General features: G+C 55.2%; 1 protein-coding gene across 1 annotated transcript in view; it reads right to left on the bottom strand.

Annotated features, from left to right (window-relative positions):
• Window positions 1–16,843: 16,843 nt before the first annotated feature.
• FBLN2 (fibulin 2) overlaps window positions 16,844–21,884 on the bottom strand; it is an 85,596-nt gene continuing 80,555 nt past the window's right edge. Inside the window, exons 17-18 of the mRNA XM_021694927.1 lie at window positions 19,886–20,009; window positions 16,844–17,724 (exon numbers count right to left, since the gene is read on the bottom strand). Coding sequence (XP_021550602.1) covers window positions 17,367–17,724; window positions 19,886–20,009 — 482 coding nt within the window. The 3' untranslated portion in view covers window positions 16,844–17,366. The remainder of the gene's footprint in view (window positions 17,725–19,885; window positions 20,010–21,884) is intronic.

Below are 21,884 nucleotides of genomic sequence, written 5' to 3'. Positions count from 1 at the left end.
GATGCCCCAAAGTCTCTACGTCTGGGCAGCTGCTTCCGTGAGAGGGGGGACCCAGGGCTGGCTTGGGGCCTCGGCCCTGGCTCCCTCCAGCCCGGCTCATATCGGCGTTACTGGGGGGAAGTGGGAGTCAACCCCATCCGCCCCCTCCACCCCCGAGCCAGGGGCAGTGGTGAGTGGCCAGGCCGAGGGGAGGGTGCGGCCCCACGTGACCCAGGCGTTTGGGAACTGCTGCGAGACCCTCAGGGCCAGGCCCGCCACGCACAGGGCCCGGGCTCGGGGCACGCGCGTCCCACGGCGCCGCAGCGCCCCCTGGCGGCGTCCGGCTCCCGCTGCGCCCGGCTCTGGCCTTGGACGCCTGCGGCCCTTCCTGCGGATCGGCGAGCGGGGAGCCGGGATGCCCTGGGCGGTGGCGGGGCAGGGGCACGCCCCGGGAAGGGAAGAGGCGCCCAAGGCCCGGCTGGGAGCCGCTCAGGGCCGGGGCAGCTGGCAGGCGGGAGCAGCTCCCTGGAGGGCTGGGCCTCACCACCTGCTGGAGGGGGACTGACCCTTCAAGAGAGGCCTGGGCTTCCTGTCCTCTCCCCCTTCCCCGCCCCCCCCCGCCCCTCCAGGCCTGGGCAGCAGCCAGGCGGACCGGAAGAGAGCGACCACACCCCTGAGCCGGAGGTCACGGACCTTCCGGCTGCAGCTCTGTCCTGGGGAGGCACGGGCAGGGGTTCAACCTCCCCACCACCCAGTTGTGCCCAACAGGCGGGCCCTCCCTTCCTGCAGCACCCGAGGGGACAACTGGAGCCCCGGGGATGTCCTCGGTGGCAACCACGCTGACAGCTGTCACTGCGGCCAGTGGCCCACCCCAGCGGAGCCCACATTATGCCCCAGTGGGCACGGGAGCAGGGAGGTGGGCTCCGCATTGGTTTTCTTAAAGCAGAATTGTGTGCAGATGGAAAGGCCGGTGCTACGGGCACGAAGAAGGGCGGGGCCATGGAACAGCTAAACAGAGTGGGGCGCTGACCTGCGGGGGATCCAGATGCCCCGGGTCTGTGCGCGCCTGATCCTCCACCACTCTGCAGTGAACTCTGTCCTTTAACCTGGCCCTTTCAGCATCTGCCTCACCCACGAGACAACACACAGGCTCAAGGGTAAGAAGGATGGACAGACTGGAGATCCCCAGTCTTGGCCACTGGCCCTTCAACAAGCTCAGAGCGCAGGCTGTGTTCTTTCCCAAAGCCCGGCAGCAGGTGCGGTGGCCTCCAGAAGGCAGTCCTCCCCAGATCTAACAAAGGGAGGTTAATGCTCCCTCTGCTGGAGCCTAGCGCCTCTGTTTCCATGGCAACCTCTCTTCCAGGACAAAGCGAGGACTCAGAATTACCCACATCTCGTTAGCAGGCTGCTGAGGAGGGAGAGCCCAGGCCTCTGGGGGACACTGAGGCAGGAACTTGTTCTGAGTCCCCCGCAGACCGCTGTGTCTTCCCCATCCCAGGACTCATCACACCACCAGGTCTGTCTACCAGCGAGCCGCAGATAATAATCGTACAAATATATAAAATAACATCAGTGAACATGCTTTGAAGAAATTATAAAAGGGTAAGGAGACGAGGAATGATAGGTGGTGGGGGGGCATACTGTAGATATGAGGTCAGGGAGGACCTCCATGAGGAGGTGACAGTTGAGAAAAGACCTGATAAAAGGAGGGAAGGAGTCTTATGAAGACCCGGGAAACAATGTTCCAGACAGAGGGAACAGTAAGTGCAAAGGCCCTGAGGTGGGAACATTCTAGGTAAGTTCAAGAACAGTGAGGAACACCACTGTGGATGTGGAAAGAGGGAAGGAGAGGAGGTCAGAGAGGTGAGCCAGGGCCAAAACTCAGAGGTCTTACAGACCACAGTAAGGAATTTAAATTTATCCTGGGTGTGGTGGGAAACCATGGAGGGTGGGAGGAATTGAGAACAGGCAAGTTATTTACAATAAATGTTCAGGCAGCTTTGAAGAGAAAGGTGAGGACAGGAGGGGTGTGGATAAGGGAGGAGGCAATCACAATGTTCCAGGTGAGACATGGTGGCTGGAGCCAGGCTGGTGGCAGCAGAGGCAGGGGACATGGTTGGGTTCTGAAGTGTTCTGAGGGCTGATTATGAAGGGATTGCCTATGGTTGGATGTGGGGGGGTTAGTGAGAAGTAGAAGCTAGAGAAGAGGTTGGGTTCTAGAATGTTCTGAGGGTCCAGGAAGCCAGACTCACTGATGGTTGGGATGTGGGGGGGTGAGAGAGAGGAGTCCAGCTACTCCAGGCTTCTAAATGAGCAACTAGGTGACCCATGGTGCCACCTCCCCCACATCCCAGATCCAACTCAGGTCTGCCTGTCCCTCCCCCACCCCTGTCCTTCCCACTATAACTTCTGGAACTCAGTTTGAGACCAGCAAAACCCCTAAAACCGCCTCTCCCCTTACTTCTTGCCCATCTGAGCTGCCACTCACTCCTGAGGAGGCCTGCTGAGGAGGCTCCGTCTTCGACTCCCAGTGCCTGGAGGGCCAGGTAGGAAGGTGTGCGGGGAGACAGTCCGGCTAAGAACATGGGGATGGGGGAGGGGAGCTCCCCCAAAGTAAACAGAGTGTGGAGGTGGCTGGCAGGACAAGAAGGGAAGGGCCCGCCAGGCAGACACAAACAAGTGATGCCCCCTGCAGATGGCACAACATAACACTGCCGGAGGGGCCCCGCAGGCAGCTGCTCCATTACGCCATTCACACTTGAGGAAACTGAGGCCTGCAGAGGCAGGATGTCCTAGCCAATGTCCCTCCGCTGGACGAAGGCTGGGCTGGCCTCAGGCCCCACCTGTGAGGTACTTCCCCTTCACCATGGCTGGTGGGTGGGTATGCCCGGCCAGTTCTCATCCCACAGGTGACAGGGTGACTTGTGTTCACTTGGGGACCAATCTGCAGGGGGCTGTTGTCTCAGGACACCTCTGCGCCTCTGCCCCTCTCCTGGCCGGCTCTCGGTCCTCGGGCCCTGCCAGGTCCCCTGCAGGGATGGCTCAGCTCCGGCCCAAAGGCGTCGGCCTGGTGACCAGCTCCTGGGGTGGGAACATCAAGGCATAAATCCTGACATGGCTGACAGCGCCCCGGGGCAGGCTCGGAGACCCGCTGTCCCCTTCCTGTCCCCACCCTTCCTGGCGTGTTTTACAGGGTCAGAGTGGCTGGGGTGGGGAGGACAAGCTCATAAAGTTTGGCCCTGGTCAGGCCGGACCAGCCTTGAGCTTCCGACCCGATACACGAACAGAGGAGAGGATGAGGCCTAGCCCAGCACTGACCTTTGAGGGCAGAGGGAGAGAGCCACGGAGGGCTTAGCCCCACTGGGGATCCTCAGGGGCCTAAGTGGAAGCAACAGCAAAGCAGTCCCTTCCCAAGGTGCTTGCAGAGAGGAACCTAGGGCAGATGCTTCAGGTACTGGGGGGCAGTGCAGCTCACAGACAAGCCCCAGCCTAGGACCCTGCACCCTGACTGTTGCCATCACCACCTGCTCCTCCCTTCAGCCTGGACAGTTGGACAAACTCGGATTTCCACCTGAATAGCTGGAAAGGGCCCAGCCTTTTTCTCAAGCAGCTCATGGGGGGGGTGGGGGCAGGGGGCAATGCACAAACAAGTTTGTTTATTCACTCAACAAACATTTATTAGTGCCTACTTTATGCTGCCCCTGGTGCTAAGTGCTGGAGATGCAGAGTGATGTTTATCTGCGTAAATCCTGAGATTTACAGGCTCCCTTACAAGGGTGTGTGAAGGCAGTGGGGGCCACAGCAAGGAGGTGCCAGCTCTGTGTGGGTGATCAGAATGGGGCACCACAGGATGAGTAGGAGTTTGCCAGGCACTCCCAGTATAGGAAACAGAATAGCAGAGGCATGGGGGTGTGAAGGTGCTTGGAGGGGCTTGGGAAGGGCTAGCAGCTGGGGTAGCTGGAGCACAGAGAACAGACGGAGAGTGATGGGTGATGAGGCCAGAGAGGCCAGGGTCCACAATGCAGGACTGGGGAACTGGGACCTGTGCTTTGGGGAATGGGGAGTCATGGTGGGAGTTACACAGGAGAGACTGAAGTTGAGGGTCTCCTCTGCTAGGTCAGCCTCAGACATCTTCCTATCACCTCCTGACATGGCAGGTGAAACTACTGAGGCCCAGAAAGACCCAGGCATCCTACCCCTCCATCATCCATGGCTGGACAGCCTACGTGGCCCTGGGCAAAATATTCTACCTCTTTGGGCCTCAGTTTCCACATCTGTAAAATGGGAGTGATCACAGAAAGGAGGATGAGTTTGGTGAGGCAAGAAAGCTACACTTGTAGCCCGCCCTATCTCTCTCAGAGGAGGCAGGGCAGGCCCGCCCCCCAGACCACTGGCTACCCCTGGGAACACCCGGGCAAGGTCTCCTCTGGGGGCCAGAATGACCAGGCTGAACCAGGGGCAGTAGGCCAGGCTGTAGGTCTGGCAGGCACCAGAGATCAGAATCCCCCATTCACACACTCCCACCCCCGCCATCCGCACAGCGGTGCCCCCCCCCATGAGATGCACACTCACGTTCACCAGCCCACAGAAACAAGCCCAGACACAACCATGGATGCCCTGTAGGCCCCAGACGTAGGGTAGCCCTTGAGCTGGTGTGCTTGCGAGAGTCCGTGGACACCTGCCGTCCCAGCCTATTAGTGGTGCCTTTTTGTCACTCAGGTGGACAGATCTAGATGATAAATGATATGGACAGCCACTTCACGCTGGGCACTCCTCACTACAGTCACCTTTCTTCTTCAGAGGGTTTCTCCACCAAGTGTGTGTGTACACGTGCATATTTGCATGCCCATGTGTTTGTGTTCGCACACACGTTTGTGGGTGCATGTATACACGTGTTTGTGTGTACCTGTAGGCACGTTTAGGTATGTGCATGCACACATATTTGTGTGTGTGCGTGGCAGAAACCTCTTTGGCAGTCTGGGTGAGTTTTTAAATGCCAATGACACTGAAATTATAGTTATCCAAATACTAAAAAGAAATTGGTACGATGGCACTGTGTGGGCTTCTGTCTTAACACAATGAATAACACGGTCTGGTGGCAGGTCGAACGCCCACGATAATTTCAAAGTACTAACGAGCAGAAATGATATTGTGAGCTATCCGAAATGTAGTGTGAACACAGCTAAAGCTCCCGTGGTTGGTTGTCTGTGTGAGTAATGAAAGGAAACACTACAGTTCCACTAGAGGTTAGTGACAGGCAAAAGATGTCGTTTTTGTGCATCCCTAGTCACAGACCCCCTGATTTCTGCCCTGGGATGCGGAGCCCCACCCGGCCCCGGCCAGCACAGACGCTCCCTGGTCGGCGCCGGCGCGGCCGCCTGCAGTGCCCCTCACCACCGCCAGGCGTCGCCGCATACACCCTTAGCCGGCAGCAGCCTCCGCGAGCCCACACCTCGCTTCAACCTCGCTTCAACCTCGCTTCAACCTGGGCCGGATCCGGGAGGCTTTAAGGAGCGGCGCCCAGGGTCCACTGGCCCGCCTCTTGCGACTTAACTCTGCTCGGGCGCATCCCCACTCTGCACCTGAGAAGTTTGGCTGCTTCCCCCAATACCTTGCACTTTGGTGCAAGCTGGTTCCCTCCCTGGAATGCCCACCCTGCTTCTCTACCTGCGTAATTTGCTGGAAGGGCAAAACCCATTGGAGGCAACACGTCCTTCAGGAAGCCTTCTCTGATGCCAGCGTAATAGCCCTTCTAAGAGTCCACAGCCCCCTGTGGCTTCCTCCTCATTGCAGTGACTGTCCAAATGGTTGTGCCTGTTTCCATGTCCAGCTCCCCACCAGACTGTGAGCTTCTGGAGCCTGGGTAGGGCAATGCAATGAAGTTTTTTCATTTGTTTATTTTTAATAGACTGTTTTTCAGAGTGGTTTTTTTGGGGGGGTGAGGGGCAGAGGGAGAGGGTACTGGGCATGGAGCCTGACACAGGGCTCCATCTCACAAACCTTACATCATAACCTGAGCCGGTATCAGGAGTCCGATACTTAACCAACTAAGCCACCCAGGCACCCCTCAGACCAGTTTTGGACTCACAGCAGTATTGGGTGGAAAGTGCAGAGTTCCCACATACCCCCTACCCCTACACACGCAGTCTCCCCTACTATCAACACCCATTCATGAACTACATGGACACATCATCATCTCCCAAAGTCCACACTTCACCTGACGGTCCACCCTAGGTGGTGTACATGCTATGGGTTTTGAAAAAATATATAATGACATGTGTCACCATTTTAAGTAGTTTCTCTGCCCTAAAAATCCTCTGGGTCCCACCTCCTCATCCCTCCCTCCTTCCAATGCCTGGCAACCACTGATCTTTTATGTCTCCATAGTTTTGCCTTTTCCAGAATGTCATATAGCTGGAATCACACACTATGTGGCCTTTTCAGACCGGTTCCTTTCACTTAATAATACGCATTTTAGGTTCCTCCATGTCTTTTATGGCTTGGTTGCTCACTTCCTAGCACTAAACAATTCCATCGTCTGGATGGACTAGTTTATGTACCCATTCACCTACCGAAGGACATCTTGGTTGCTTCCAATTTTGGGCAATTATGAATAAAGCTGATAGAAACATCCCTGTGCAGGTTTCTGTGTGGATATATATTTCCAGGTCCTTGGGGTAAATACCAAGGAGTGTGACTGCTGGATTATATGGTAAGAGCGTGTTTAGTATTGTAAGAAATTGCCAACCTGTCTTCCAAAGTTGCTATATACGATTTTGCATTCCCTCCAGCAATGAGTGGGAGTTCCCATTATTCTGCATCCCCAGCAGCATTTGGCATTGTCAGTGTTCTAGATTTTGGTCATCATACTAGGTGTGAAGTGGTGTCTCATTTTAATGTACAATTCCCTAATAATGTATGATGTTGAACATCTCTTCACATACTTGTCATCCATACATCTTCTTTGATAAGGTGTCTGTTGAGGTCTTTGCCCATTTTTAAATCGGATCATCCATTTTCTCATTATGTTTTAAGAGTTCTTTGTATTTTCTGGATAACAGTCCGTCATCAGTGATGTCTTTAGCAAATATTTTCTCCCAGCCTGTCACCTGTTTCATTCTCCCGACCACTGAGCTTTTGCAGGCAGGTACACCTGGGTGTGAATCTCTATGTGAGCTTAGGAGTCACAGGCTCTAAGCCTCAGTTTCCACTTCTGTAAAATAGGAACAGAAGCCCACCCTTCTGGTTGGAGAGGGGTGGAGTGAAATTTTAGCAATGAGGGGCCCCCAAGCACCTGCCAGGTAGACGCTGGTGGAACCAAGACATGTCGGTTCTCTGGGTGGTGAGCTTGGCCCGCAGTTCCACCACCATTAAAGCACCTGGCCACCAATGGTGGTCACGTGGCAGCACAGGTCAGGCCAGGTCAATAAGTCCCTTTGCCAGGAAGCTCCTTATGGGTGAGAATTCGTGGTCCCACAGGTGGGGCAACGGAGCAGACCCCAGGGAGACCACAGCCTTGCAGGGGACACACCTGCTGTTCAAGGGAGGGTTGGCCACTCTGCCAAAGTCAGGGCACCACCCAGGCCACGTCCCTTTGAGGACCATCCCCCACTCGGCATGCAATGCTCTTCCCATCCAACTTCCCCCCAGATTTCAAGCCTCTGCTCCTAGTACCCCCTTCCCTCCAGCCACAACGGCTCATGAGCAGGGCCTCTGTGTGCCCCATGAGGCGCCATGGTCCTCCTTACCATCAAAAATACCTTTCGCTCAAATACAGATCAAACACAATGATACCACCTCACACCTGTTGGAATGGCTAAAATTAACACCAGATGTTGTTGCTAATGGATGTTAACAAGGAGAAAGGGGAACCCTCTTACACCGTTGGTGGGAATGCAAATTGGTGCAGCCACTGTGGAAAACAGTATGGAAATTCCTCAAAAAGTTAAAAATAGAACAACCCTATGACCCAGCAATTGCACTACTAGGTATTTACCCAAAAGACACGAAAAACTGATTCAAAGGGGCACATACACCCCGATGTTTATAGCAGCATTATCGACAATAGCCAAACTATGGAAAGAGTCCAGATGTCCACTGACTGATGAATATATAAAGAAGATGTGGGGTGTATATATTATACATATACTACTACTCAGCCTTCAAAAAGAATGAAATCTTGCCGTATACAATGACATGGATGGAGCTAGAGTGTATTATGCTAAGCGAAAGAAGTCAGAGAAAGACAAATAACTTCACTCCTAAGTGGAATTTTTTTTTTAAAGATTTTATTTATTTTTCTGACAGAGAGACAGCGAGAGAGGGAACACAAGCAGGAGGAGTGGGAGAGGGAGAAGCAGGCTTCCCGCGGAGCAGGGAGCCCGATGTGGGGCTCGATCCCAGGACCCTGGGATCATGACCTGAGCCGAAGGCAGACGCTTAACGACTGAGCCACCCAGGCGCCCCTCCTAAGTGGAATTTAAGAAACAAAACAGATGAACATAGAGGAGGGAAAAAGAGAGAGAGAAGCAGACCGTAAGAGACTCTTAACAATAGAGAACCCTTTGAAGGCAGATGGAGGGGAGATGGGTGGGGGATGGGCTAGATGGGTGATGGGGATTAAGGAGGGCACTTGTGATGAGCACTAGGTGTTATATGTTATAAGTGATGAATCACTAAATTCTACTCCTGCAACTAATATTACAATATATGTTAACCAACTAGAATTTAAATAAGAACTTGAAATTAAAACAACACCTTGGGCGCCTGGGTGGCTCAGATGGTTAAGCGTCTGCCTTCGGCTCAGGTCGTGATCCCAGGGTCCTGGGATCGAGTCCCGCATCGGGCTCCCTGCTCCTTGGGAGCCTGCTTCTCTCTCTCTCTCTCTCTCTGTCTCTCATGAATAAATAAATAAAATCTTTAAAAATAAATAAATAAATAAAACAACACCTTGCCCTCATACCCACCTGTCCAAATCCATCCCTCGCCATTGGTGGGGGATTAGCTTAGGCTAGGGCTGCAGCCACAAGGGGGCACCACTGCCCCACAGATCCGCCTGAACTCGGCCAAAAAATAAAGAGCCGCCTCGGTAACCCTGGCTGCAGAACAGCGGAAGGGGGGAACGTGTGACTTACAAAACCATGGAATCTTGACAAGACAGAACTTCAAGGGCTCCATCCCATGTCCTGGCCTTCCTGGCCCACCTTGCATACCTCCTGTGATGGGGTACTTACTACCTCCAGCCAGGCTGCCTGGCCCATTGCAGGACGGCTCTTCCTCTGAGAAAAGTGCTCTGCAGGGTCTGTTTTTCAGATGCCATGAGATTTTAAGGGGCCACAGGGGCTACCAAATCAAAATATTTTAAAAGAACCACTTTTCCTTGGGAAACCATAAGTTGATGTGAAGTGTTGGCTCAAAACTTTTCCAAATATTGTGCCAGCCAAGCGATGGAGCACAGGGGTGCTCGGCTCGCTGGGTGGGGCCCTGGTTTGTGGTGTAGCTCAGTGACTCGGATAAAGCAAGCTTCGGGTGCCCAGTGGGGTGCTCAGACCCCCTCCCGCACAGGGGCAACGGCACTGCTCGTCCCCCAGTGTGGCTTGTGTCATCTATGGGGACAGAGGTTACAGGAGGCTGACATGCTGCCTTTCTGGAGGGCAGCCTAACAAAATGTCACAGAATAGGGATACAGGGGTGCCTGGGTGGCTCAGTTGGTTAAGCGACTGCCTTCGGCTCAGGTCATGATCCTGGAGTCCCGGGATCGAGTCCCGCATCGGACTCCCTGCTCGGTGGGGAGTCTGCTTCTCCCTCTGACCCTCCTCCCTCTAGTGCTCTCTGTCTCTCATTCTCTCTCTCTCAAATAAATAAATAAAAATCTTTAAAAAAAAAAAGAAGAAGAATAGGGATACAGACACCCCACAACCTGCAGTTTGTCCGGGTTTCATGTCCAAGGAAGTCCTGAAACAGGCCCCAAACGCACGAGGACATGGACGCTCCCCATGGCAGGGTCTAGGGGGTTGGTACCCAGGGGCAGCCTGGGCATCATCACAGGCACCCCCAGAGGACTCTGTAGCCACAGACCAGACCCACATAGCAACAATGGTAACAATTTAAAACAGTGCCAAGTGCAAAGCAATGAAGAAACTGAATGACCACTGTAACACGGGACCATTAAAGAATTAAAAGTAGGAGCACAAAGGAAGCAGGAGGGGAAGAAGGAAAAAGAGTAAGGTTACAATCAGAGAAACCTCACCGAGAGAGAAACCTCAGCTAGGTGGTCAAGGTCAACACCCACAATGATTTGTCACAATGACAGCTTGCAACCTTGATACGGTGTGACATCTCTGGGGTCTTCCTCCCCCCAGACCACGATCCCAGTCTAATCATGAGGAAAACACCAGACGAGTTCCAGGAGGGGGCAGCTTACAAGGCACCTGACCAACACTCCTCAAACAGTCAGTGTTGTCACAAAGAAAGTCTGACAAGCTATCAAGGCCAAGAGGAGCCATGACTAATGGTAACAGGGCGTCCTGGGTGGTGTCCATGGATGAAGAAGGACACGGATTCAAGGAAATCTGAATGAGTGGTGGACTTTAGTGAATAATAGTGTATCAGTGTTGGTTTGGTCATTGTGATAAATGCAGAGAATAGTGTAAGGGGCTAACAATAGAGAAAACTGGGTGGGTGGGGGGTGTGCAGGAATTCTCTGTACTATCTTTGCACTTTTTCTACATATCTAAAACTATTCTAAAGTAGAACCCTTATTTAAAAACTACATCCAGGGCGCCTGGGTGGCTCAGTCGGTTAAGCATCTGCCTTCGGCTCAGGTCCTGGGATCGAGCCCCGCATCAGGCTCCCTGCTCAGCGGAGAACCCGCTTCTCCCTCTCCCTCTGCCTGCTGCTCTGCCTACTTATGCTCTCTGTCAAATAAATAAATAAAATATTTTTTTAAAAACTACATACACACCCAGTCATAGTACTCATTTTCTAAAGCTCCTCCTAACGCAGAGATACACAACAAAGTGTCCAGATGGAGGCCTGGGGGAGCAGGACGGGGATGCTGACCCAGACCCCAGGGACAGTTGTGGGGGTGACTGCCAGCCTTCTGCCCCAAGGTCTGAAAACCAATGCAACAGAAAGGCCAGCGGCCCCAGGCGCTCCCTGCATGACCCTCTGTGCATGGACACACTGGCCATCCCTTGTGGGTCCCAGGAGGGAGGCCTGAGCGCTGGGATGGGGCACATTGGCACAGACAGCCCCCAACCCTGCCAGTGCAGGGGCCCTGCCTCCAGTCGACTCTGCCTGGAGAGGGCAGGCCCCCCAAGCTGGGCCCCAGAGGCACCAGGAAGCTCAGCAGGGACAGCAGCAGGCAGGCTGGGGCCTGCTGGAAGATGTGGAACTAAGTGCACACGCACGTGTGTGTGTGTGTGTGTGTGTGTGTGTGTGTGTGTGTATGGTGCTTGGGCTCCACCTGACACACGGCCATGAACTGCGGCCCATCCCCAGGGTCTGGAGAGCAGAGGGCACGCAGAAGGGCAGAACGCATAAACATTAGAGTGAATGTCACCAGTTTGGGTTAAGATAGTTCCAGCAGGTTCGTCCAGTCTGATGAGTGAGTCAGTCACTGGCTTGCCCCCGAGATAAGTAAGAGAGGGGCCTGGACAGGAGATAGGGCTGGAGTGATAAGACCAGGTCCAAGGGTCCTAACCTAATAAGGTGCTGATATCCCCCAAGGGGTCAACCCCTGTAGGGACCTGCCTTCACCCCCTGTAATCCATTCTCCAGACTGCAGCCAGAGGGACGTCTGTAACACACAACAGTGCCCCTGTCCCCGCCCCGCCACACACCCCACTGCCGAAAGGTTAGATCAGAGTCCTATCTGAGGCCTCCCTGCCCGCTCCGGTCACACCCCAAACTCCTCACCAAGTCTCCTTCATCCCCATCCCGGGAGCTTTGCACGTGCCGTTCCCTTCCCCTGGCACACCCTTCCCCACTTTTACTGCATCCTGTTGGATTGTCCTGTTGCATTTGACAGAAAACTCAACCAAACTAGCTTACACAGAAAAGAAAGTAATGACAGAAAATTCAAAGGCCGCTGTGACCGCAGGCCTGGCGGGGCTCGGGGCCCAAGCACTGCCATCAGGACATTTGTCACCTTTGACAGTGCTGGCTTCGGTCTCAGCTTTCACCTGCGGCGACATGGGGGCAGCGGCTCCAGGCCTGATGGCCCTTTAATGGCCACTCCCCCTACAGTCCCACCTCAAGCCACTCCTCCTTCCACGCAAAGTGGATGAGGGGCTCACTGCCCACAGCACCACCCACTGGGAAGATGTCCCCTCTCCACTGTCTTTCAAGGTCACTTCTGGATGTGGCTGTCACACAGGTGCCGTTCATTTCCAACCTGCACCTGTACGGAGCTGACCCTTCATTAACCAAGCTCTGGCATCGTCTTCCTCTTCCAGCTGGTTCTAGAGAAACCTCCACCTGGCAAAAGGGGATAGGCTTGGTACAACAGCCCTGGGCGACCCAGGAGTGTATACCACCTGCTCATGAAGCCCCCTCATGCCTCCGGTCCTGCTCAGGCTCGATCCTGGACCTGTTTCCATCTTACGATGGACCGTGATGGACGTGTCCAACTCTAGGACTTGGGGGGTCTGGCGGACGCAGCTTGGAGTGGGTGGCTGCAGATGCACAGCCACATGGCGCCCGTGGTCAAGTGTGTGGTCTCCACGAGGGCCCAGCAACACACCACAGGCCGTTTCTCAAGCGGTGGATGGCATGGCCTTGCTCTAGCACCCCAGGGGCCCGCACTGCGAATCCCCCCTCCCCGGGGCTTGCCATGAGCTCCCCTTCAGGGCTGAGTGTGTCTAGCCCAAGTAGCAAGGCTGCCTGCATAGCGACCTACACCCACTGCGGACCCCTTTCCCGCTCCAGCCCCACTCCAAGCTGGCAGCTTCTGGGACAACTTAGAATCAGCCATCATTTGTGTCCAGGCCACGAAGTGCCACTTTGTCAGTGAGTAGGCCCTATCCCCTGGGTTCCTTGCCAGGACACGGTGTTAAACCCCGTGTCCCCAAAAAAAGTGCCCCCGAGTCAGTGAAGTCATGTTTATCCAGACCCTCATTCCGGCTGTGCTGGTCCAGCACCCTCAAGATCCATCTCGGGGAGCTCCCCTGGCTCTCGTCATCACCTGCCAGATCATTTCTGCAATTCTTGGGTGTAGAGTCTCTTTCCTTCTTTATCAAGCCCAGCACACCTCTTGCCAGCTTATGCTGGGCTTTAACCCTAGTTATCGGCCTGGCAGCCAGGAGAGGAGGCTCGAGCAGCACCCAAGGGGCACCTGGGGCCCTGCAGGGTAGTGGCAAGCCTCCTCTGTGTCTCCAGATGTTCCCCTCCATTTTCATGGTCTCAGGTGTCTCACCCTGGGGCCCTTAAGTTCCCATGACTGACCCTGGCTGAGCAGCAAATGTGCCTAGAGCTCCGTGACTCCCACAGTCAAGCAGGTCTTCGGCCTGCCCCTCAGGCGTTTCTGCCCTTCCCCTGCAGGAGACAGGTGCCTCTGTAAGCTGCCACTGAAGGGCTCTGCCCCGCCCTCAGCCACTACCTGCTAACAACCCCAGAGCTCTCACTGTCTCTCTGCAAGTCAGCGCAACTTAGCGGTAACCATGCACTTCTGTGTCTTTGTAAGCATTGGTCCCTCGTATTTTTCAACTGCGTGCCTCACCACGTCTGCTGTAGCATCCCCTCCGCTGGGACAACCCGCTCCAGGTGAATCCGGGTGAAATTGCTAGCGACTGTGCTGCCACCTGGGGCCAGGCACCGTGTGCGCCCCAACCACCAACCAGCTCCACTACAGACTCTGGACTCCAAAGGCGCAGGAGAGCCCCTCTGTTGGGTGATCCTCCGGGGGGATTATCACACATCGAGACTGGGAGGAGGCAATGCCATCCGGGACTCCACGGTGAGAGCGTAACTGGAAACCGCATTTGGACCCTCCTGGATTCTGCCCTACGTGTCTCTTCCCTTGGCTGATTTTGATCTGTATCCTTTTCTGTAATAACTGTAAAAATACGTAAGACACCTTCCTCAGTTCTGTGAGTCTAGAGAATTACTGAATCTGAGGGTGGTCATGGGACCTCAGAGTTTGCAGCCAGTTGATCTGACATGTGCCTGCGGTGTAGACGGGCACAGTGGCCGAAGCTAATGTCCCTTCCAAAGGTGGAAGAACCAGAGTACAGACCGAGAGAAAGGGAGTTGTAGCTGAGGGTAAAGAAATGGGTGGGTTATGCAATGAGACAAACCCGATATTCTATTTATCCGGCATTACATTAACATCTTGGGAGAGGCTTGGAGGAAGGGATGATATGGTCTCTTAGCTCGATGATACCAAATGGGGGGAAGCCAGGCCCTCCCGAGCTGCCTTTGGAACCTGACAAGGTTGAATGGAAGGTGCAAGAGTCTTAGTCATACAAGAGACAATGGGCTGGACGAGGTGCTAATGACAGCATGGGACCCAGTCTTATTCTCCAGGTGACCCCCACCTGCTGCGGCATTGTGGGTGGGTTTCCATGCTGACACCGATGGCCACGGCCTTGAGTAAGTTGCAGCACTGAGCTCCAGCCTCCTCAGGATGCACTACTGCTAGAAAACAGCTGGCCTGAGAATGAACTGGATTTGGCTAACCACTAGCTCATTTCTATGCTAAACAGTCCTGCCCAAGTTTATCATAAGGTACACACAGCAGCAGATCAGGAGGTGAAGCAAGTTAATGCTAAACACAGGTGCCCAAATATGATCACTCCACTATCGGAAAGCCTGGGCCAGGGGCCTGGGGGCTGGAATTCAGCTTTAGTACCTAAAGGCAGAGCTGGCCTTTGCCCTCAACTAAGGGAGGTGAGCTCTAGGCCCTTGGAAGGTCCTGACAGGACTGGCTTTGCCTGGGGACGTGGGGCAGTGGACAGTTTAATAATGTGACTGAGGAGGCGGGCTTTGGGACATGCCGTATCAACTCAGACCTGCAGGAGGGACTGGACACCATAGGTCAGTCAGGCTGCAGTACGAGCAAGCTCGAATGAAAGTGCTGGATACTGAAGGCTTCCTGGTTGGTCACACTTTGCACAAACTGTCACCCATCACGCCGGGAAAGGGACACATCCTGGGGACATGCACCCCTCCTTTCTGCCCTATGCACCATTCCCCTTGGATGATTTCAGTTTGTATGCTTTTTATCCTAACAGAACTGTCATCCTAGGTTTGGCGCTTCCCTGAGTTGTTCAGTTAACGAACCTGAGGGTGGTCGTGGGGACCCCCAAGTTTGTGTCTGGCGTGCGGAGTGAGGGCAGTCTTGGAGGGCCTAGTGCCTCAAACTGTGGCTTGCCAAACTCCTTGTAGACATGGAACTCTAGAATCACTGAACCTTAGAACCTCTGAAGTCAGAAGGAAAACTCGTTTTCCAAGAGCCTCCAGGCACCCAGCTGGATGCTGTATGTGTGTTGCTCATTCTAGTGGCATCGCGGCCCCGTGAGGGAAAACTTGTGGACACCCCCCTCCACTGATGAGGCAAATGAAATCCAGGGAGGTGATGTCACTCACTCGAGGTCCCACAGGGAGTAACCCCTGAGCTGGAGGAAGAAGCCAAGCCTGTGTAGGCCAGGGCCAGCTGCCGCCAGCCAGGTGCAGCCCCGTCCTCTGCTGGTGTCCCTAACCTGCCTGTAGACTGGAGGCCCAGTCCCCACTGGTCCCCGCCTGGTGAGCACCAAGCCTGACATCGTTGCTAGCTCCGGTTTTCCCCACAACCAGGGAAACGGAAGAGAGATGGCCAAGGCCGCGAGAAGGAAATCCTGGCTCCTGCTACGTGGCCTTGGGGACGGAGCCAGGGAGGGGCAGGGAGGGAAGAAAAGGCCACGAGACAGAGAGGCCTCCAGGGGAGGCTTACAGCAGCAAGCTCCGGGGCTGGCTCGTTCCTGCTGCTAAAAAGTTTTAAATAATCACATCTTAAATTGGAAGATTTTACATCAAAATGTAGTCTGGGAGCTTGTCTGGAAGAATGAGAGCATCCCGCCACACGAGTGCGGGTTTCCAGAAGGCGGGATGGCTGGAGTTGTGTCCTGCCTCCTCCTCCCAGGGCATGCGCTTCCGGTTCACCACCGTCCCCCTCGGGCCCGCTGCACTCCGTGTCCCAGCACCACCCACCAGAGCTGGTGGCAGCTGGCCCTGGCCCTACACAGGCCCGGTGCGGAGCGTTGTGAGACTGTCCGTTCTAGCCGGGCGCTTCAACGGCGGCTGCTGCCCACCACATTCAGTTCAAGACCCCCAGGGTCACACACTGCCTGCATCAGAAATCCACTGGCTTAGAGAAAGAGTCAAGGGGAGCGGCAGCGTGCATGTGGGGGGGGGGGGGCTCAGACTGGGGCCCCAGCGCCGCGCCTTCTCAGCCCTCCTGGTCTGCTGCAGCCTCAAAGCCCCAGAAACCTACACGGGGCAGCAAAGATGAATTCTCTCAGCCTTCGGGGGCCTGTCCGAGTCCTCTGTCTGACCTGATGTTTTCAGGGCCCAGTGACCAGGACCAGGACTGCAGTCTCCAGATGAAATCCAGAGTGACAAACCCGTGGGGGGCCACCTCTGGGGAAGGAGGAGGAGGCAAAGTTGTAGTAAAATATGAGGAAAGGATCCCAAAGCTAGCACTGTTTACACTGTGATCCCCTCACGCCCAAGAAAAGAACTCCCAGGTGGGGGCTAATGCCTTGAATAAGACATCAAGGACCATCATGATCGACAAACCGGCCTGAGACATGCAGATACCATCATCTAACACAAACACTTTACAAAATAAGGGTTTTTTTCTTTTTTTCATTTTTTTTTTACTTTATAACCCTTTGGTACTATTTGAATATATTTTTTGCAATGTGTGCATACTACTTTTATAATTAAAAAACACTCAAAATGATTTTTTTTTTTTAAAGTAAAGAGCTAATCACAGTGGAATATGAAATGGAATATCAGCTTTGGGGACAGGCCAGTCAGTTAAGTCCAAACACCCCAACGTGGTCACTGGATTTCCAGTCTTTGGCCCTCTAACTCCACCCACGGAGCACCTACTGTGACCCTGAACTGCCCTCAAAGTCTAGGCACACTTCCTGTTGCTAAGCGCCCTCCCGCGGGGCGGGACACAGGAGAAGCCCAGGAATCCAGGAGGAAATGGGTCAGCAAAATTAAGTTAATTTACAGAGTTATAGTAAAACCCACCACCATAACCCGGCCCCGCATATGCAGCGTTCAGCGACCGCAGAATGGGAGCGCCTGTAGATGGCCCAGAGGTTGGCGCGGGGACACCGCGGAGGGATGCCGGGGTTCCGCGGCTGCCGCAGGGCGCTCGGGCAGGCATGTGTGCCTCACAGCGCGAAGGTGGTAAAGAAGATGTGCATCTTGGCCAGGAAGGTGGTGACGGAGCCCTGTCGCCAGAGCTTCATCTCCACGTCCAGGGCGAAGTCCCGGGGCTCGCGCACCAGCCGCTGCAGGTAAACCACACCTGTGTAGGCATTGAGCGGCCGCGTGCCGAAGTAGCCCTCCTCGTTGCCCTTGGTGATGGTCAGGGAGATGGTGTCGCCCGCGAAGACGGGCACCGGGCTGATGCGGAAGATGTGCGCCGGCACCAGGAGGCCTGTCTGGAAGTTGAGCTGGTAGTAGGTGATGCGCGCCGGCGAGTTCTGGCACTCCATGAAGTCGTGGCACGTGGTGCGCTCGCACTTCCTGTGGGGGGCACGGGGGGCGTGGTCAGCGGGCCAGGGGGCGCGGCGCTCCCACCCCTGACGGCCACCAGGCCCGGACACGGCACAGGCCTCAGCGGCAGGCTCAGGGCCAAGTGGCCCGGCTCCGTCGCCAGCTCTATTCTGCTAAGTCGCCTTAACTCTCTGGGTCTCAGTTTCCTCATCTGTGAGGTGGGATAATAGCCTGTGGTCTCGCCGTTGGTTGGGGTGAGTTAATGGGCATGCAGGGCTTCACACCGCGCCTGGGACGCTGTGTTAGCAGCCCTTAGCCACACGTTCCTCCCTGTCTTCTTCCTTCCTCCCTTCATTCTGACCCGCCTTCCTCCGTTTTGTTTTCACCTGCACACTTCCCATTGGCACAGATTCCCTGGGCACGGTGTTTTGATTGTTTCACCATTTTCCAAATTCCTTTTCTTGCGTAACTGACTCTCCTTTGGAGCCGTCTCCTTTTCTGACTCGGGGTAGCCTGCCCTTTCCCAGGGGAAGCCTCTCCGAGTACCAGGGCTGCTGGCCCACCTGGAGCTCCAAGTCACCCACTCCCTAGGAAGCCTCGAGACTCGGCCATGCTACATGACAATGACAATGAGGAGGGAACCTCCACCAAATCCCACAGGGGGTCTAAGAGCTTGATTTCTGAGCACAGCATCAATCTGTCCCTTCTTGGCTCTCAGAGCCACTGTCACCCCTACCTCATTAAGTCACTCTCCACAAGCTCACTGATTCCAAAATGGACGTTGCTTAGGCGCCAGGGCTCAGCAGCTCTAGAGGATCCTCTGAGCAGAGTCCCCACCTGGTGTACCGCGGCGGCACAGGGCCACACGGGTGCCACGACGACAACCATGCCACCAGCAACGAGTGGAAATGACACAGTGCTTACGTCACGCCATGCACTGTGCCAAGCCCATGCATCCCTTTACTCATCTCGTGCGCACACCCACCCCAGGCTGGCGCTGCTCTCACCCCCATGTTCCAGACGGGGCAGCTAAGACCCAGAGAAGGGAGGACCTGTCCAGGTCACCTAGACACACTCCCCTAAATGTCCCGACACGCATGCACATGGACGTCAGAGGGTATGTGACAGTGAAACAGGGCAATGTGCCACAGGGCAGCCATGAGGTAGAAGCAGCAAGCCGGGCCCAGCTGAGCATATGTGTGACCGCAGAGTCACCAGCACCTCGTGCCAGCGTAAGAGGGAAGGTGGGCGCCCTCCAAGGCCGTCACATCCAGCTGGGGGCAGGGGCAAGAGCTTTTGCTTGACCCACTTCTGTTATGGAAATATTTTTATAAGCACGTGTCCCATTTGCAATTATAAAAACATGAGTCTGGAAAATACCTTACAAAGTAAAATAAAGTGGAAGACAACTGGATTATAGGAAACACAAAAGTGCTTTATGAAAAAGTATGTTTAGTAAAGGACAGGAAATACGGCAAAATGCCAAGAAGTGATCAGTAAGAAGTGTGGTCACCGGTCTGTAGGATGGTCCTGGGTGTCCCACCTCCTGGTGGCCACACCTTGTGTGGTCAGGGTATCCTCAGGGTACCCCCCACCTCTCGCAGTGCTGGACTGTGTGCCCATGGCACAGTATGTCACTTCTAACGTTAGGTTAGGTTACAAAGGACTGTCACCTGCTCTCCTGATGACCCATGCCAGGGAAGCCACATCACCAGCAGCCTCACGGAGAGGCCCCCATGGCAAGGAGCCTGCTGCCCAGAGCCACGTGGCTGAGTGACAGGGTCCTGCAGCCCCACTCGAGCCTTCAGATGACACGGCTCCAGGAGACTTGAAGCCAGAACCACCCAGCTAAGCTGCTCCCAGCTTCCTGACCCTCCAAACCACAGGGGGATAATAACTGGTTGTCATGGAAAGGTGCTACGTGTTGGGATAACGTGTTACACAACAATCGCTAGCTAGTATATTATGTGTGTGTGCGCGTGAGAGGAGGGAAGGGGATGGAGATTTTCTGTGAGTTGTCTTCCCTTTGTTCCCTTTGCTCTGAGCTTTCTGCATGGTGCTTTTATTTGTACCCTGTGTGGTCAGACCACAGACCCAACCATGTGGACCTGTGAAGAGCGGGAGGGGTGAAGACTGGCAGCCCAAGAGGGGTGCAGGGGTCCCTGGCCCAAGGCCGGGCAGGGGCACTCACGTTTCGGAGACCCGGACGTAGTTTGGAGGGCACTCGAAGCGCAGGCAGCGGAAGCTGCCCCGGATGTTATGGCAGGTCTCGGCCTCAGAGCAGTTGTGGGTGCCCAGTGCACACTCGTCCAGGTCTGGGGGGGGGAGAAGAGGAGGGTGATGACGGGGACCCCTCAGCTGGGGGCATTCGTCCAAACCACCACAGCCCACGCTGGAGGCCTGGGTCTCAGGGCAGCTGGTCCCGGCTGCAAGCACACAGCTCCCCACCACCCTCCACCACACACACCCACCTTGTCCACTCCACACCCAGCAGCTGAGGACCTCACTTTAAAATAAATCATCTGTGTCCCCTGAAGGCTTCCCACGCTCCCAGAATAAAAGCCGAGTCCCTTCATGCACACCCCTCTGGCCCTTCTCTGAGCTCCTCTCCTTCCACTTGGGCTGCAGCCTGTTGGACATCTCTGCGCTGCTCCAATGCCCCGATGCCCATCCCACCCCAGGGGCTTTGCACATGCTATTTCTGCTACTGAAACACTTTCCCCACATCTTCCCATGGCTGGCTTCTTCTCATCTTTTAGGTCTCAGCTCAGGGTCACCCCCTGCAGGACGCCCTCCCTGACCACCCTACAGTGGTCCCCCTCCCATTTTATTCTCCTTCTACTGCCTGTCCTGCTTGGAAACACACGCTACTTCGTATGTCTGTTCTGTGTCCAACCTCCCCTTCCTCAGTGTGAGCTCCAGAAGGGCAGGATGTGTGTCTTTCTTGGTCCCGTGGTGTCCCCAGCAACTAGCGGAGTGCCTGGCACAGAGCAGGTGCCCCACACATATTGCTGGATGGAAGTGTCAGACCCATCACTTGTAAGTACGGACTCTGAGATGCGCAGCTACAAATGCCCCCCAAAGCTGCGCAGACCTGCTCCCGCCTCCTGTGCACGCTCACACAGACAGGCATGAGGTTAAGCACGCCCCTATGCTCAAGCATACGCACCCAGGTACACAGAATCACAGACATAAACGGATGCTGACGCACACTCACACACACACACAGAGACATATAGGTAAGTATCTGACAGAAGCTCAGAGAAGCAAACTTGGGGCGTGTTTGTGCACAGGCAACCTGCAAGACAAGTAAGATCAAATAAATGGGTTCCACAGACCCTTTCCGTGAAGACTAGCGGCTCAGCTGAGGGAGGCGCCAGGGGCCGTTGCTGGGGTGAGGGGGGGCAGAGCCTATCAGGAGCTTCCCTGGGAGGCTTCTGGTTTCTTGCTTCAATCCTCCACAGTGATCCAGTTTAGGAGCTTCTCCTCACTTAATCCTCATGCCAGGCCTGTAGGGTGAGGGCCACGGGCCTCCCCGGACACCGGAGGGAACTGAGGCCCAGAGAGGGGCACAGGCTCGCTCAAGGTCACACAGCGGTCAGCAGGCAGCTAGGGCTGGAAGCCAGGGACCCAGTCCCGATGCCACACGGACTCCTTAGAAGAGCAGCGTGACAGGAACGCCAGGAAAGTTGTAACAACAGAAGCCAACTGCATCCCAAGTCTACGCCTGATGTCCATCCGATGCTCGGGGCCCTCTGCGCTCATTAACTCATTTGTCCTCACAACCCCACGAGGCAGGAACGGTGTCACTTCCCATCCTCACATGCTGACTCCAGGCAGTTGGCCACCACCCTCTGTGGCGACAGACCAGCTGACATTCATTCACCTCTCCAAGCCCCCCTCCCTTTCCTCCTCTGCAAACTGGGTCATGATCCCGATTTCCCAGGGTGGCACAGAGGCGAGTGGGAGAAAACAGGGCAGGAGCCGGTGGGGCCAGGATGGGCGCGGTTATTGTCCTGATGGCTCATTAACTGAATCCACATGAAGGGAGGGCCCCTGCTCTTCCCCCTCTGGCCCCAGTGATACTCAGGCTGCCCACACTGGTGAGCAGGAAGTCCTGCCCCTGATCCTGGGCAGGGTGTGGCGAGAATGGGGAGGGAGCCGCTTCTTGCTGTCTGCCGGCCCAGTGC

The sequence above is a fragment of the Neomonachus schauinslandi genome, chromosome 1, assembly GCF_002201575.2.
Source record: "Neomonachus schauinslandi chromosome 1, ASM220157v2, whole genome shotgun sequence".
Classification (NCBI taxonomy): Eukaryota; Metazoa; Chordata; class Mammalia; order Carnivora; family Phocidae; genus Neomonachus; species Neomonachus schauinslandi.
Note: the sequence above shows the minus strand (reverse complement) of the source record. Positions and strands in the feature narration are given on the sequence as shown.